The following is a 17,157-nucleotide window of genomic DNA, read 5'->3' as shown; positions in this document are numbered from 1 at the left end:
CAAGAGTGCTTCATAAATCAGTGCAGTCGAACACGTCCTTGATCTCTCACATTTAAATCCTCTGTGTTCACCTGCAAAATAAAGCTGCTTTTTTTATGATGAACTCATAGGAACCTGGGTCTGACCCTCACGCCCCCAAGGACTGCTATACAGAACTTCTCCAGAAAATAGGCTGATAGACAAAACAGAGCAATGATACCTTTATTTTTCCCTCAGGATTCCTCATTTGAGGAGCACAAAAGAAAACAAACAAGACATAAAAAAACCCGAATGAAACAGGTTTATTGCCTTGTCTTCTGGGATGAAGCTGGCTCCAGTTGCTGAGAGGTCTCCTGCATCTGATGCCAGAGCTGTGATTGCTGTGCTGGGATTCACAACACTTTTGGGAACCTGCACAGCAGGAGGTTTTGTGCACCACAGTGCTCAGGTTCGCAGGGTCCTGATCTGGTGAGCAAGAGGAAAAGGATCTGAAGTGGACACCGAAAGGAGAAAATGGCAGCAGATATCATACCCCTCCTCTGCCAGGATTACACAGACCCAGCCCTTTATGCCAGTTGAGGGTTGGAGTGGGAGGGTGAACATGACCAAATGAGTATCAGCAATGATCAGTGGGCAATGAAAGAGTAAACCCTGTAACTTAAAAACATTATGAAATTCCATTTCCACCTCTTAAAAACAGGTCTGCAAAGTTTTTTCATGCTCAGTTCCCATTCTCTTGAAACTATGCCTTTTGCTGCATTGTCTGTTTTTGAGGTGTAGGACAAGATGAGCTGCACCACAGAAATGTACAAATCACAAAGACATAATGAGAGTCTGAAGACTCAGTGATAACACCTGGTAGTACTTCCTCAACACTCTGGTTAATGTTTACCTGTGGTATAGGGACTATTTAAATAACAGTTGATACCTTGGTAACAATTTTTGCTTTCAGTAGCACAGTGCACTTGACGTGGTTTCAGAGGTTTCCTGAAGACGCAGGAACAGCTTTTATATTGAGGTCAAACTCTTAGGAAAGCTTCTTCTGCAGTTCTCATTTTTGTCCCAACTTGTTGAAAATGGCGGGTGTAAGCAGCTGCATGAAGTACTCCATGTTCATCTTCAACTTCTTGTTTTGGGTAAGTCAGTGTTTAAATTGTTATTAGTGATGCATGAAATGTGTTCAACATTATCTGAACGCTGTAGCTGAAGGAAATGTAGAGAAAATAGAGCATAAGTGGAACCAGAGTACAACTCTAAATTGAGGAGGGGAGAACATGTTTAACTTTTGCCCTTCCTTCTATTTTTTTATTTGAAATAGCTTTCCCTCTGCATTCAAAAGTAGAGCAGCTGTGAGTCTGTTTCCGTGCCCATATCGTACCCCCCATGTCAAGGGACTTCACTCATTTCAGCCAGAAGTAAACAGGCTCTCCACTTACAATACATCGTCCTCTTGCTTTTGTCTGCTGCTTACATGCAAACAGCATAATCCTGAACATGTAGTTGCCGCAGAAGATACAGAAAATTCACTTTTATTTTTAGCCTCCTAATTGATAAATGGTTTTCATATCCTTCTCTGTGGTTCTTTGCTTTGCATTCAGTGTCATAATTAGTTTCTGATGGTGGACAGTAAACGTTTATAAAATGGTGAGGGCTGGCAGTGTTGCTAATGGCTGTATCAAGACATACAGCACAGGGCAGCAGGCAGGTTTCTGGGTGTCACTTGAACTGTGTTCGACTATTGATTACATCTCAGCTGGCTGCAAGAGTTTCAAGTCCTGGAAGCTCTGGAAAGGTTTGAGTTAAAGAACGTTTCTCTCATGGTTCAACCTCACTGTCAGCTTTCCTGACAGAAATTTGTCAGGTTCACCAAAGGTTCACTGAAAGCAGAAGCGGAACTACTAGCCACATTTTGGGCTTTGCCTCAAGGGATTTTTTTCAAGTGAAAAGGTGATACCATTCAAAAGGGACCGCAAACAGTGGTCTTGGAAAAATTGTGGCCAGCCAAAATGAAAAGAATTAGAAAAATTCTTTGATTGCTTGTGGACCTCACAAAGAAATTCCTAACAGGCCAGTGATGGTTTTACTGCCTCCCTCTCTTCTTCTTCCACCTCCATCAAGGTAGACTGAAGACATTCAACATCTGTGCTGAAGCTTTTCTGCAACAGTACTTTAAAGAGTCCATAAGTTTCTGAATTGGAATTCCTGCCCCTCAGAAAGTTTTTTCTGTTCACATTCATCCCCAGTTACTATAAGCTAAAACACAGGTGAATGTCTCAGAGTAGCATAAGAAAAGCTCAAAACTACTTCTGGAATGAACATGTGAATAGTGCCCCATGCCTAAGCATGGGTTTCCTAGGAAAAAAAACACAGGGCACAGTCCTGGGGGCCTGTTGAAATCTCTGGAAACAAGCAGGTGTGGAACAAACTTCCCAAGCCTATCTTTATGCCAAAGGCAGGAAAATCCACACTCTGATTCGGGAAAGAACATGCTGAAGGCTTTTGCTGTGCATGTGACTGCCTGGATGGGGCAGAGGAGCACAGGAATGCAGCTGTAGTTACTTATTTTAAAGGAAGGGGTTTAGCACTACCAAGATAGGGAAGAATATACACAGTACAAACAGGAATATGGGCAAATCGAGTACAATGAAGCTAAATTCTTAGATTCACATTCCTGCCTCTAATTCCTGGAAATCATTAAATTGCTGTAGTAAAGTATAGGGAAGAGTGATGTCTCTGCAGCCACTGGTTTCACCGCTGCTCTCCCCAGTGCACAAGGCAGCTGGCAAGTGGAAAGTTAAACTGTAGTGAGAAATGAAGGTGACTTTAACCTTAAGTAGATAAGAGCAACAGCTGCATATTTACCTGGTGTCCTTTCATTTTAAGACATTTGCAATCTCTCTGGGAGTGTCCCCTCTTAGGAGACTTTGGAATGGGCTTTCCAGCGTTCTAATGCCTTTTTCTAAGCAGCTCTTACAGCATAGCACTAGGTGTGTAAGCCCTGGAACAGCCTAAGCCAGCTCTGCAAAATGGTTTTGGCTTCACTACATGACATGTGCCCCCTGGGAATCTACAGGCCCACAAGGCCCTTGTTGTGCTCCAGCCTGTCCATAGAGTTTGATCAAAGAAAGCTGACTATGGCCTTTTGAAGACCTGTGCTTTGGAGCTGGGTGCCTATCTGGAGTTTTTAATAGTCCTTAAGTAAATCCTGAAGTCAGTTTTGTGCTTTAAACCTGACACATAGGTCAGATTTTTCCTCTTTCCCTTCTTCAGAGATTGCAGGATATCCAGTTGTACCTGCTGCCCTCCTTCTTTCAGTTTCTGCTATTCCACATCATGCAAAATTGTGGAATTACCAATTTTTTTGCACTAAATATTGATGTCTGACCCTAGTTTGCGGCAACCTGTTTAGTGCCAGTGCCATCTTTGATCAGTTGTTGATAGCAGACTTGCAGTCCCATCTACAACCGAAGTGGCCCCTTCCCCATACCTTAAATCTGAACATCTCTATTCCTGAAAGCAGTAAGACAAACTCAGCAGGTGTGCTGAGCCATAGACAACATTCTTGGCAGGAATGTCCTAGCACTGCTAACTTCAGGTATCTCAAGGTAGTATTCCAGGCAACTGTTTTCCTGAACAGGAGGAAGCCTGTAGGAAGTTCCTCCTGATACTCTTAAACTGGTTGCTTAAAAAGTGTGTGTCAGTGGGGGGAATTCCCTGTAGGTTTGGTATTCCTGTGTCTGAGAAGCACAGAGTCTTGATGTATTGCTGGTCCAGAGTCACGGCAGGCTCATCTGAGGTGATAATATGTTAATTTGGTTTTATTTCTTCATCACACCAAGAATGAAGGGCTCAAGAAGAGATGGACTGATTGAATTTGAGGGACAAGAACCCCGTTCCTGGTTAGTTTATGAGACAGTGACAAGGTCACTGATTCTTGGTCAAGGGTTGAGGCAAAATTATGATAGACATCTAGTTCTGGGAAAATGGGTGAGGACCTTTTCCAAGAATCTCTTTTTATTCAGTTGGAAAGTACTGGTTCATTAAAAATGAAATTTCTTGAAGAGAAAGTTTCCTGAGTCAAAACTTTATTTTAAGAAAACTCAATTATTAGGATGGAGCATTCCAGCAAACCTGAAATATTTAACTTAGCCTCTTTGGGGACAGACCACTTTGATTTGTTATTTTGAAACTTTTCTTTGTGCATTCTTGTACAGTTTTTATATTATGAAAATAAACAGAACCAAAACATTAAGATTTTACTGAAATGGAGAATTTTTCAACCAGCCTAAACAACTCTATTTTAATAATTAAAATACCTTAGTAAAATTTTTGATTTATAAATGAAGGGGGTTTTTTGAATGGGAGAAATAAATATTTTAACATTTCCATCTGATTGGTAAATTCCTGTACATTCAGCTGTATTTACTTCTACTACTATGCGGTATTTTTATGGGAGGTCCTATGTAACAAATAAGGGAGCGGGTCAAATTCTGTTTGATTTTGCAGCAGTAACTGCTTCAGTGGAAGTTTTCACATTAGCAAGCCTGTGTTGCCTGGTGCATAGCCACATGGCTCACACAGTGCTGCTCAACAAGAACCAAATATAGAGTTACGTGATACCATCAGTTTCTAGGCAGATTGAGTGCGATTCAGAAGGTTTCAGTGGGGAGTTCTAGTTAAATTTGATAACATGATATAGCTGTCATCGATTGTACAACTTCCCTTTTCATGTTTAAAATGTACTTATAGGATCTTTACTTAGAGCAGGAAAATGTGTGGTGCTCATGTCTGAGTGCTGGCTCTCTCCCATATTAAATAATCTGCTAAAGTCATTATGGTCTTTGATGTTGAATATTATATGAAACCTTTTGTGGGGAAAGTATATTTTAAGAAAAATTATCTCAAACATATAAAAATAGCTCTTTTAATTTTAAAAGCTTAGGAATAGTCCCAGTCTTCATGGGAAGCTCATAACAAAATTTCAGAGCCATTTATGACTTGAGTATTAATGACATACAGGAAGATAATTCTAAATCTGACTAGTCTCTTTTACTCTGTGATCTCTCTTTCCTACCAGTTGTCTCAGTAGGCACAATCCTTACACCTGATTAGCCTCTTAGTTACCAGTTTCCAACACTTAATAAAGAGAAATTCTGTGTAAGAACCATCATGGACAAGGTTAGGAATAGAATAACAGGCACATATTGGAATGGTACCTGAACGATTATAGAAACAGGAGCACAATTAGTTAGTGATTAGGGAATGTGTCTGGACTTGGGATTCATCTGTCCTGACTTCGACATCTTAAAGCAAGTCATTCCAGTCTAACTTTCACACGTACATGCTTGTTTTCTGTAAAAATGTGATGGAAATAATAACTTTAGGCATTTTATAGGAGGTATATTCTAAGGACTGGAGATGGTCAGTATATTTGCAATAGAAACAGCAGAAAGGCGTTAGTTAGAACTTTTCCTGATAGTTTTAACCACAGGGAATGTATCTCTAGGTATGTGTCCTGAAGAATTCTAGAAACAGTTATAGAAACATCCCTTATCAAATCTCATATGTTTCCATTATACAAGAAACAATGTTCTTTACAGCCATTTTACATACATACAATAGCAATTTATATTCCTCTCTCATCTGATGGATTTTTCTGTGTGCTTCCCAACCGCACATATAAATCATCAAGGAAATGCAGAATCCTCTGAGGTAGAAACATCAGGGATTTGGTGCATAACTGAAGATTTAACTACCCTTATGAAGTTTCCTGGATATGAATCAATATTCTGTGCTCCAGCAATTCATGTTTCTTTCACTTCGCCAAGCAAATGATTTCAGAATTTTGGCCAGCATCTTGTGCAATTTGGATGCTGAATGTTAATCTAAAATTGCTGGTGTTTCTAAATATTCTTTATTTTCTCCTGCAGGTGTGTGGTTCCATTATCTTGGGAGTCTCTATATGGATACGTGTTAGCGAAAATGCTCAGCAGGTAAATGCATGCAGTCATACCAGAACCATGTAAAATGTGGAAGCTACTGCCTATACTTTCATTTCCCATCTTCATTTCCACAAATTTGTTATGTTTTTGTTGAGGTGGTTTGTGTGGGTAAAGATTAATGCGATTTATGATGTTTGAGATCAAGCAAGATGGTGCAGGTAGTCAGATAAAGTGATTGACGTAAGCACAGATATGTGACTATAAGAAGTGTTTTCTAGTGTTATTAATGTGGGTTCTTGAAGACGTACACTGATTTCTGTTGGAAAACATGTCTCTCCTCTAATGAAAACTGATGATGGTTTTGTTACTGGTTTCAGCGTTACAGAGAACAATGAGGAGCCATGTGGCTCTGAGACTTTTTAGCGTCCTTCCCTCTTAGGAAAGTATTGTCATATATAGTCCTAGGGTTTCTTCCACATGTTTGTAGGGAATATTTTTACCTTTCTCACTATCTTCAGTAACATAATTCTTATTTACCCAGTAAATGCAACTTTGAACAGGAGCAAGGTTATTAAATTACTTCGGTCTTTATGACTTCTCTTTTCTGCAAAGCTAGGGAAAATACAATTTTGAGGACTGCTTGATCTTGCAGACGTGTAGCAGAATCTTGTCTCATTGGTGCAAAGGCCCTTGGGCCCTGTGGACCCTGCCAGCCTTTTGCCCAGCCTGATCCCAGTGACACTGGCCCCTGACTTGCATCATGTTTTCCGTCACCCTTGGGTGAAGCTGATTTCATAGTTCATAGATGCTTCTCTAAATGGCACTGTGCAATCTTTGCATGTTGGTGCTTTGTTATACTAACAAGAAGAATAATCTGACTCTAACGTTTAAGCAGTGTATTTATTCTTGTGAATTTGGGCCACAGAATTGTAAATGAATTTGAAAATGTACAGCCATAGAAGTGAAGATAATGGCTAAGTGTGACTAGGAAGCATTTTTTTCAGCTTTCAGATTGATTAAGTTGCAAATCTTCACACCACTCCTCTGCTGACGGTCTGTCAGTTAAGAAAAACAACCTTTAGCTCAGTGTTTTCCCATCTGGATAAAAAAAAATTATGGAGATAGGAAATAGTTTATACATTTCTTACCATTTGGCTGATGATGTTTTTGCCCTTTAGCCAGGCCCAGATGTCTCATTCTGGCAGAGGATGGATGCAACAGAACTCAGTTTGAGATGACATTGTGCCATGGGGTGAATTAGGTCATGGTGGAGAGCTATGCGATTCCCTGCTGCGAAAGAGTGACAACTTTGACTCCTTAATCAACATTTTAGAAAAAGATAAAATTGCCATACTTGCTTGTTAACCATCTCTAGTATGATGGTTCATATGGTACAACGGAGCTTGGAAAATCCTTTCTTAATTTTTGATGGATTTCCTATTCAGAAAAGCATATTTAAGTCTATCCCAAACTTGTTTCCTGAAGTGACACTTAGGACTCCCCAAAAACTCAGTTAAGAGTAAGGACCAAAATTCAAAGGCATTTTCTCACATTTTTACCTCTACGCAGGCAAAGCTCCCATTCGAAACCAATGTATGCTTTGCCTGAGTGATAATTGAACAGCCCATACAGATTTGGCTGTAGATGAATAGGTCTTTCTAAGAATAAATAACAGGAGGTTCAGTCCAACTTGGAAGGGGAAAGAACAACACATTCTTCAAATTATGCTTGTCTATATACCTTTGCAATTTTCATCAGAAGATAAATGTGACAACTTCCAGACATTTTTGCTAATCTTGGCACCAGCCACACTGGAAAATATTCTTTGAACATTTTTCTCTATTTTGGCCTTTGGCCTTAGTCAGTCCTATGGGAACTGAATAATTTGATATTTAATAATATTGAGGTATATGAATTGTTTAGTTGAATACTCCACATATCAAAATACAGTCCTCATCTCTGAGGGTAATATTAGAGATTATGCATTAAAAATAAAAAAAGAAAAAAGAAAGCTGCTTTGGAAAATACATCTAACTATTTCTTTAGCATATCCAGCATCACTTCCAGAAGTGTTCTCTCAGGAACAGCCACAGAATATGTTCCTGGCCTTTTAATGACAAACAGAGCTTTTGTTTCTTTAGCATTCTGTTAATGTAGGAGAGATTTTGAGATAATCAATTTTGCCAATTTTCCAGTAAAAGGCAAAGATTCATTGACTGAAAACTAACTGAAAGCCACTTTAAAGACAAGAGACATTTATTTACTCTGGAAAGTTGACTTTCATCTTGTGCAGAGAAAGCCAGGTTCTACTGAGCTCCCCAACAAAACGTTTAACAAGGAGACATTAGAGGCTTGTTTATTCATGAATCAGAATTTCACCATGGTTGCTAATCAGTATACTTATCAATTATGAAATAATTATTTCTTTTGGGGGGTACAGATGTTTTTAGGATGATCTTCTTGTAGCTGAAATTTTTTTCCCCTCTTTTATCAGGAGTTGCAGATAGAGAGCAACATGCTTGCAGGGGTTGATCTGCTGATAGCTGTGGGCTCCATCATTATGGTCCTTGGCTTTCTAGGGTGCTGTGGTGCCATCAAGGAGAGTCGGTGCATGCTGCTGTTGGTAAGAAAGAAAAACATTTGACTACCTTTAACAGGCCACAGCTACATTTGATGGATAAGCTCTTCGCAAATGAGGTTGTGGGCCATTTTGTTTAATGAAATACTTGATTATGATCATGTGTTTTCATTGCTTACCTTGTGCTTGAGCCGTTTCTGAATTCTAGTGCAGAAAAAATGATGGGTGGTTTCATTAACCAGAAGACAGGGTCCAGGCAGTCCCGAGCATGTCACTAGATTTTTCCATCCAGCTATCACCAAAGTTCCATCCACCACTTAATTTCATAAATCCCCAGTTGCTCTCTTTGGTGGTCCTCCTAGAACGTCCTCCCTGTCCTTCTGCCCAACACGCCTCACCTACACATCATGCCGCTACTTTGTTGTGCACCTTGTTTTGATCACCAGCTGAGCACACTCTGTCTTGAGCACCTACTTTTCTCATCACCAAAGAAGGAATAAGTGGAGCAGCCCTGGCTGGAACTTCTGTTTGTTCTACCTACATGGTTATTCAAGCACATGAAATCTTAACCTTCACTTAGAAGAAATTATATCTTCTTGGTCAAAAGTACTATAGTTTTCTCCCCCTTTTGTTTTCTTCCTAGTTTTTTATTGGACTCCTTCTGATCCTGATCCTTCAGATCACAGGAGGTATTTTGGGAGCAGTGTACAGATCTCAGGTACAGTATTATTCTGCATTTTCATCAATGTCTTCCCAGTATTTTGTTTCTACCCCAAAAACTAATAAAATATTTGGACTTTCAGATTGAAACAAGCTTAGAGGAGACCCTCCAGCGGAGTGTGAATTCATTGCAAGGCTCTACACAAGAAGATAAAACATTTCAAGAGAATTTCCAGAAGTTTGAGAACACGGTAATTAAAATGTAATGAAGGGCAGACAGGGGTTGTTGCTCCCTGTTCCACCTCTGGCACTTGTCTGTGCTCCATTTTACGGTCACTTAGCCATAGATTTGCATTTCATTCCCTGGGGACAGGGAAGGGTCTGACTTAAGTGAAAACACTGCACAAGGGGCTTCCGCTCTCTCGATATGACATGGGCCTTCTGTGATGATTTCTTTGTGCACTAGTGTTTGTAAGAGTGATGGAGCAAGGACACACAGCATGCAAGAGAGACTGACGATTAGCGAGGCTCTCTCACATGAAGGCTGCCTGCTCCTTCACTACAGCTTTCCCTTCTGAAGAGACATTGCTCCTCCACTGCATCCCAGCTAAGAATTACCCAGTACTCTTAAGGCAGGATTATCCCAGGATAAGGAAAACTGCAGGAGTGTATTTCATTTGGAATATCCCATTGCTATGAAGGCATTAAATGCAACACTTGTAAGAAAGAGGAAGAAAACTTGATAAAAAGGACATTTGTTTTCACTGTGCTTATAGCTACCCTGGCTTCCTCCACCTGCAGGACCTCAGAAGGTGAACACTTAGGGCCACCTTGGTCCTGTCTGTCACACAGAGGACACCCTTGAATCTCACTGACATCACTGATGATGTAGACCCTTGCCCCTCCCATGAGTGCCTGTATCTATACGTTAACAGAGTGCCTTCTATAGGCTCAAAGAATTCCAATATTTTTAAAGGCTGATGGCGTAAAAGAAAAGGAAGTAAGAAACAATATCTGGGTGGTTTATATTACTTCCGCTTCTCCTTCCCCATTCCACCTCTGGCTCTGTCCTCTGTTTCTGAGCCAGCTTATTTCTTCTGATATAATAAGCAGCTCCCCGGAGAGATGATTGAAGGGTGAGCAAAATGAAAAATCCCATAATTACTGTATTAATTTTTAAATAGACCAGGATTGCTTTATTATGTCCCACGGCCTTTGCTTTTATACAAAATTATGTGAACATTTCCAGCTGCTTTTTAAAGAGGGAGGACCTCAAGCCCAAGTCTGCACCCCTGAGCTTTTGTGGCTTGAATAAAGTGGAACATGAAGCGAAACTGCACCTGGTTTAGGTTTCACAAACCCCAAATGGAGCCCTGGCCTCCTCAGTCCATTTCTAATTTAAAGGGCTAACCATCATTCAAGGTGGTTATTTTTCTAGATTTCAGTGTTTTATGTGCCTGATTTTTGCATTTTCAGCCTGGCTTTTCAAGATGTGAAATGTGGGTGTTTCTTGGGTTGTTACTTACCTCCTGCAAGTATAACCTGAAGAAGGAAGACTTGATTTTCAAAAACTACTATACTTAGCATTATTGCATGTTGTAGTTCAGTTCTGACACTGACAATTACTAACTTTATAGGATGTTAATTTTTTTTGAGCACTATATAATGAAAATCTGGTCTTTTTTCCCCCTTTTTAGAAAATTTTATTTTCCCTTTTTAAAATCTGTGCACATACATTCTTATAACTGGTATGGAAATGAAAAGGGTATTTGAGACATACTAAATTGGGAAAACTTCCACATGGGAAAACACAAAAGAAAATTTCCCCTTTGTTGTTCCTCTCAACTCCCTCCCCTACTGCCCTCGAACTGCAAATCACCACTTTTTCCTCATCTCCCTGTCTCTTCCTTCATTGCAGAACCAGTGCTGCGGTTTGCTGAATGGAGCTGCAGACTGGGGAAAAAAATTTGGCCCTAATATCTGTGCGTGTGACGTAAAGAACTCATCACCAGACCTCTGCACTACCTATAAAGGCTATAACGTTTACAAAACGGTAAGACAAATATAATGTTTCGGTCTTCTTTCCAAAAAGAGCTTTTAACCCAAGGTTGTCTTTGGTGACTGGTGTAATCAGCAGTTCTGTGTCTTTCCAAGAGGGCAAAGTTTCTTCTTCTCTTTGTTAGCCAGACTTGCCCCTGAGTCATCTGTTGTGAAATTACTGTGCATGCATGAAATATGCTCCTGCTTCCTCTTAGGTGCCTTTATCTTAGCTGTGCAGTGCATGCTCTTTGGACTTCACCAGTCTCCATGGTTACTGTGGGTGAAAACTGGATGACTTTGGGGACAGACCATGCCTCTGGGTCAGAGCGGCACATCAGCTACCCTTTGGTTCTCTTGTCTCCCTCAGAAGGTGATGGTCTCACCCAGGCTCCTTCTGGTGGTAGCTCTGTTGGCTCAGAGGCTTTCTAAGGGCTCAGGCATGATGAAAACCAAACACGTTCAATGCAAGGCCTTTGGGGTTTTATGGTCCTGTAATAAAAAGCCCCACACTCATTTTGCAGGATCTGCTGGGAGGAAACCTTATATGTTGTAGGCTTCACGGCAGCATACTCAAAGTGTAATTTCCTACAACTACAACCTTCTGAAAAGCTTGTGGCAGTTGATGTAAGAAGACAAAAATGTCTGGTGACAGGCAACAAAAAAGCATACTCAAAAACTGGTAGGTGGGCAGCAGAGATCTCCATTAATTAATCTGAAGATTTATCTGTTTCCTTGTATGGAAATTTGGACTTCATGCCTACAAACAATATGAAAAAAAAGTGGAAAACTAACACAAAATGGCTGCATTTTTAGAATGTTGGTGGTACAAAGTTTGCCAATCTGTGCCTAGCACAAAGCAGATTTTAGCAAATATCCAAATTTGGATGTATAGTTTTCTAAATGCATAGCTCCTTAGCTGGGTCCTGCCTGAACACTAATTTCCTCCCTGTGTAGTCCCACAGAAGCAAATACTGTTTTAAAGCACGGAACAGTCTGGTTAAGTAGAGGATGCCAGAACCCAATCTGGAAATAAGATGTATAAAAAGAGGCTGTTTTGGGCCACATTTTAATGTCTTTTTGGCCTCAGGAAAACCCTCTAAGGACACATGAGAAGCCATCAGTGAAATTACTGCAGGTGCAAGATATCACTCACATGAACACACAGATTTTGTAGTGATGTTAGATGCTAGTAAAGACATTCAACTCTTGTGATCCAGGAAAAAGGATGTGAAATTCAGTGCAGATCAGAGTCAGCTTAAATGAGAAGTTTTTTAGAAAACTAGAAGGAGAAGATCTATGTGTTTATTGTAAGGGAGGAAATGTGGTAAAATAATATAAATATATTTGGGGGGAAGGCAGTTATAGTGTTGGAACAATACCACAGTTTCGATGGATTTAAGCCATACTTGGCTTTCCCTACAATTTGCAAAAGGAATATTGTCAAGGCCTGGAGAAGATGTAGCCATTGTAAGAACAGATGTATGCATTTATTAAAAAGGAGACTAGGTCTGCATAGAACTTCAGATATGATCATTCTCTTCCTCCCAGCCCCAAACCACCAAACATTTGTCAAAATTAATATATAAACTAGGTTTTATATCCAAATATTGAGAGTTAAGCCCGATTCTAATAATAGGCTTCGACGTTTCGAATCCAAAGGTCAGATTAGTAGGAAACCAAAGTCCTCTTTCAGATCTGGTCATTGCTGCATTGGCTGTTTCCTAGCAGCAAAAGATTATCAAGTGAAAGAACAAATGTATATTTTCTTATGAACTAAAATATCACACAAACATTAGGCATTACAGCTGCGTGTGTTCATTTGAAATTGTACCATTGTACCATTAGATATCTTTCTCGGAGCACAAGGCAGGTACAGCTGTGCTCTTTTTGTTAGCAACAAATAGCCTTTCTTTAACACAGAGAGAGAAAGAGAGTGAGTGTGAGAGAAATTATTTTAGAGGATGCATTCCTGATAGCCTTAGACTACCTATAATTAATCATTTTGTCTTATTTTTCAGCCTTGTGGAGAAGTGATGCTCGAATACATCAAAAAACATCTGCTCATAATTATGGGGATTGCCTTTGGACTGGCTTTTATTGAGGTACCAGTACACACCATTAAAATATTTAGTAGCTGACAAGCAATATGTTCTATTTAGGAATACACTGGGAATGGGATTAAAACACCTGGCTTCCTCATTTAATAGACAAGGGAAAACCACCTCTCACCTTAGCCGTAATCTTACTGTTATTTCATATAAACAGTATATGGCTGCCGAGCTACGAACTTCAGCTGGGATCAGACCACCCTGCTGCCTGTATAAATGTATCATGTAGCATTTCTCCTGCAAAGATTCGACAGTCCTGGAGCCAGGCTGTGCCTGACAGTGAGCCCTGTGGATAGAGGGATCAGCGGATCCCCAGCCCCAGGAAGACACAAGGCAGAATAGCCTGTCTTTTCCTCCTCTCTCCCTTCTTTACTTGAGGAAAAAGTCATAACAAGAGATGCTAGCCCCTAAGCTGCATATTCTTATCACGGAGAAATTATGGTACTAAATTATTACTCCAAGGGCATAATTTAGCCATCAAGATGGTGTGTGAATGCACCTGAGTGCACAGCTGTGCTGCTCCATATATTCCTGTGTATAAAAAAAAGCAGAATATGTGAGCTCTTCATTTTAATTGCTTCATCATACGCCAAAGAATAACGTGCAAAGTTTTCTCTGAAGAGAGAAGGAAAAACAGTGAGGTTATCCAGTCCGCTACTTGATGACTGATAGTCTTTGATTAGGAGAAAATGACAAAGAAAGGCAAGATTTCATCATGTTGCTTTCTTCGGTCATTTTCTTTCTTTTCACTATTCCTCTGTGGTTCCCCTCCTCCCCTGCCCCCAGCAGATGGATGTTTGAGGGAAAAGCAGAAATGATGAAGATTGCTGTGCAGAGTTCAGTCTGTTATTCTGAGTGAAAACTTCTTAACATCGTTGGCAGAGGATCACTCCTCGTGGTAGAAGAGTGGGCAAGAGCTTCAGCTCAAAAATACATTTCCAGGAAAATAATAGTAAGCAGGGAAGTATTACGCAGCTGCAGCACTGGGAGAGAACAGGCCACTAACTTCTTACTCGGCACAGGCATCACGTTATTTGAGGTGCTCTACATGGGAGGTCAGGTCTCTTGTGTATATGTAGACTTTGGGGGGAAAATAGGTGAAATACACCAATATTAAAAGGCCTTTAAAATATAATAGAAGTATAAAATTGCATCTATATCCCAAAGGTAAGTTATAAGTCACTTTGCTCCAGTTACTGTGGTTACATGAGTTGTAGTCTTTAGTTTGTTTGCCATCATTCTTCCCTGTCCTCCAGTTGGCATTTTCTGTGGTGGTTGCCTCTCCCAATTATAAAAGGACTAGAAAACAACATGAATAAACAATATGAGCCTCAGCTGGTACAAATTGTCAGCTGGCAATTTACACTCGATAAACATGTAGCCTTTCCAAAGATATTAACACAATCTGACTTCTCAAGTTATTGCAGATCAAAGGCCACGTGCTTAACCATCTCTCTGGTCTGGGAAACCCCAGATAAAAAGATGTGGACAAGGAAAAGTGCTGTTCCCTAGTGTTTTCTCCTCTGCCCACCCCATTATGCCCCTTGTGGGCTCTTACGGTTTCAGCTCACGCTATTAGTGGAAATGATACTGAGACGAAGGGCTCAGTTTCATGAAAATGTTGGCATGATATGTCAGGGAAACCCTGTTGGCTTATTCCAGCCGTGAGTCCATCCCCTTGTCTTAGCTGTAGCCCTGTGTACTGTATGCTCTCTGCTGTCTCTTCCTTAAATAAATGAAGTGTCCGGGTGTTCGTGACTTCATAAATGTCACAGAATCGCAATACTTCCAATTTTTGTGAAACACTTTCACAGACTGGTTCATTTTAAACCCAGAAGGGAGCTTTCTGGTCTTCTCATCTCACCAGCCGTCTGTCACAAGCTGTGGAACTTCACCCAGTAATTTCCATCACAGAAGGTGACCCTACTGATTTTTTTATTTCAAGCAACAGTTTCGTTAGTAGACTCAGTGTTTCTGTCCCTAATTTGTTACTAACGAATATAAAATATTTGTTGCATGATCATTTGCCACTCAAAACAGTGAAGTATGTGTATAGATCTATGCCTTTATACATATATACATGAATGTCTTTACACTTAAATTTACATAAGAGAGAATGACAGTGGAAAAAGAGAGATTTCAAAGGGAAGCAACCCTTAGAATTTACAATGGAATCAGAAAGTTGCCCTAACTTTATTAGAAAATAAAAGACAGAATTTTGGTCTGAATTTCTTGAACTTCTCAGTATTTGCTGCTCAATTCCATTTTCAACATTGAGAATTACAAGGATGCCCATCCACAAGGGCAAACAAACAAATGAAAGTTTTCCATCATGTCTGCAGTCTTAACTGTGACATATACTGATTTCACTAAAACGGCTATATTCTAGAGTAATGTTCTTTAAGAATTACCTTGGAAAATATCTTCTGCATAGCAGATTTAACCTGCATGTGAAACCAAAACAATTACAAACAAAGTGTTCCCACTGTGTATCAGTTGTATCCTGGGATTTCCAGGACTGCCAAGTAATACCAGAAATGTCTCTGTTTTCCAGATTCTTGGTTTGGTGTTTTCTATGAGCCTCTACTGCCAGATCCAGAGAAAATGAAACTGTGGAAGTGTCAGAATGATGTTACCAGCCAAATCAAAACTTTTGTAGATAGAGCGATATTTGTCTTGGCACATTCATACGGATATAGCCATGTCCCAGGCAGCTGTTCTGATGAAAATGGCAGCCCTTATGCACACGGATGCTTCACAACTTGCAAAATGACCTCCTTATACTTCATAAGATTTAATGATGTGAATGTGAATTTTTATTTGCAATAAACGCCTTTGTTTATGTTTCTGAGGACTATATTTTGTCTGAAGATACCATATAAATCATGTTGAGATTCTGAGTTCACCATGCAGTGTGTCCACATGGGTGTTACACCACCCATAGCAGGGTCATCGTAAACAGCTGCAAACCATCTTGTGGTGGCTGACTGATCTGGGGAATCGCATGCCCGCAGGCTGATTTGGTTGTGGGGCAGGGTGTTTTCATTACAAGTATCATGGGTCAGTTTGACACTCCATGTGGTATGTATGGTCAGGGTTTTGTTACTTGTGAGGAGCACAGGGACTAGCTTTCATCCAAATACAAAAGCCACATTCGCCTCAGGGACATTTAAATCAATATTCTGGCAGCTGAGATAGAGTCATAGAATCATAGAATCACTCTGGTTGGAAGAAACTCATCATCAAATCCAACTACTAACCTGCCACTGTCACTAAACCATGTCTCTTAAGAACCTCATGCCCAAATGGTGCTTAGATTGCATAGGGGTGTTTGGTTTAATGGCCTGTGTTTTGCAAATATGCTTCAAAGGTGAAATCCAGGCCCATGTGGAAGCAAGACATGCGCAGGAGTCATATGGGTGAGACTTCACCCAGAGCGGTGAAGATGAGTAGTAGGTTCCCAGGCAGCAGGTAGACCACAGAGGGCATGGCTGCAAACACAGCAGCAGCAATGCAAAGCATTTCTGCTTCTGGTTTGACCAGTGTTTGCAAGCGTTGTGGCCATGAGGCTCTGCCAGCCCTGACTGTCCCTGCCAAGCCCCCTGGCATTCCTCGCACCCTGCCCATGGACCAGGACCCCACGTCAGACCCCTGGGGCCATCAGTCCCTGCCTCAGTGATGCAACAGCAGCACTGGCCACCAGTTCCCCACGGTCCTGCCCAGCCATGGGCCCCACTGAGACAGGCCCACCCGTGGGCCAGTGTCCCAGTCCATCCCCAGGGAGGTGCCTGATGCCCAGGCCTGGGGCAGCCTGGATGTCCCCCAGCTGTCCTGCTCCTGGATGTGGTGG

General features: G+C 40.8%; 1 protein-coding gene across 1 annotated transcript; it reads left to right on the top strand.

The window, feature by feature from the left end:
* Window positions 1–938: 938 nt before the first annotated feature.
* Window positions 939–16,152, top strand: TSPAN8 (tetraspanin 8). Its single transcript, XM_065859806.2, has 8 exons — window positions 939–1,115; window positions 5,910–5,972; window positions 8,416–8,544; window positions 9,143–9,217; window positions 9,303–9,410; window positions 11,078–11,212; window positions 13,218–13,301; window positions 15,862–16,152. Exons 1-8 carry the CDS (start codon window positions 1,056–1,058, stop codon window positions 15,913–15,915), a joined length of 708 nt encoding a protein of 235 aa, XP_065715878.1. The 5' UTR covers window positions 939–1,055; the 3' UTR covers window positions 15,916–16,152.
* The last annotated feature ends 1,005 nt before the right edge of the window (window positions 16,153–17,157 follow it).

The sequence above is a fragment of the Patagioenas fasciata genome, chromosome 1 (assembly GCF_037038585.1).
Source record: "Patagioenas fasciata isolate bPatFas1 chromosome 1, bPatFas1.hap1, whole genome shotgun sequence".
Classification (NCBI taxonomy): Eukaryota; Metazoa; Chordata; class Aves; order Columbiformes; family Columbidae; genus Patagioenas; species Patagioenas fasciata.
The sequence above is the reverse complement of the archived record's forward strand: the minus strand, read 5'-3'. Positions and strand labels throughout refer to the sequence as shown.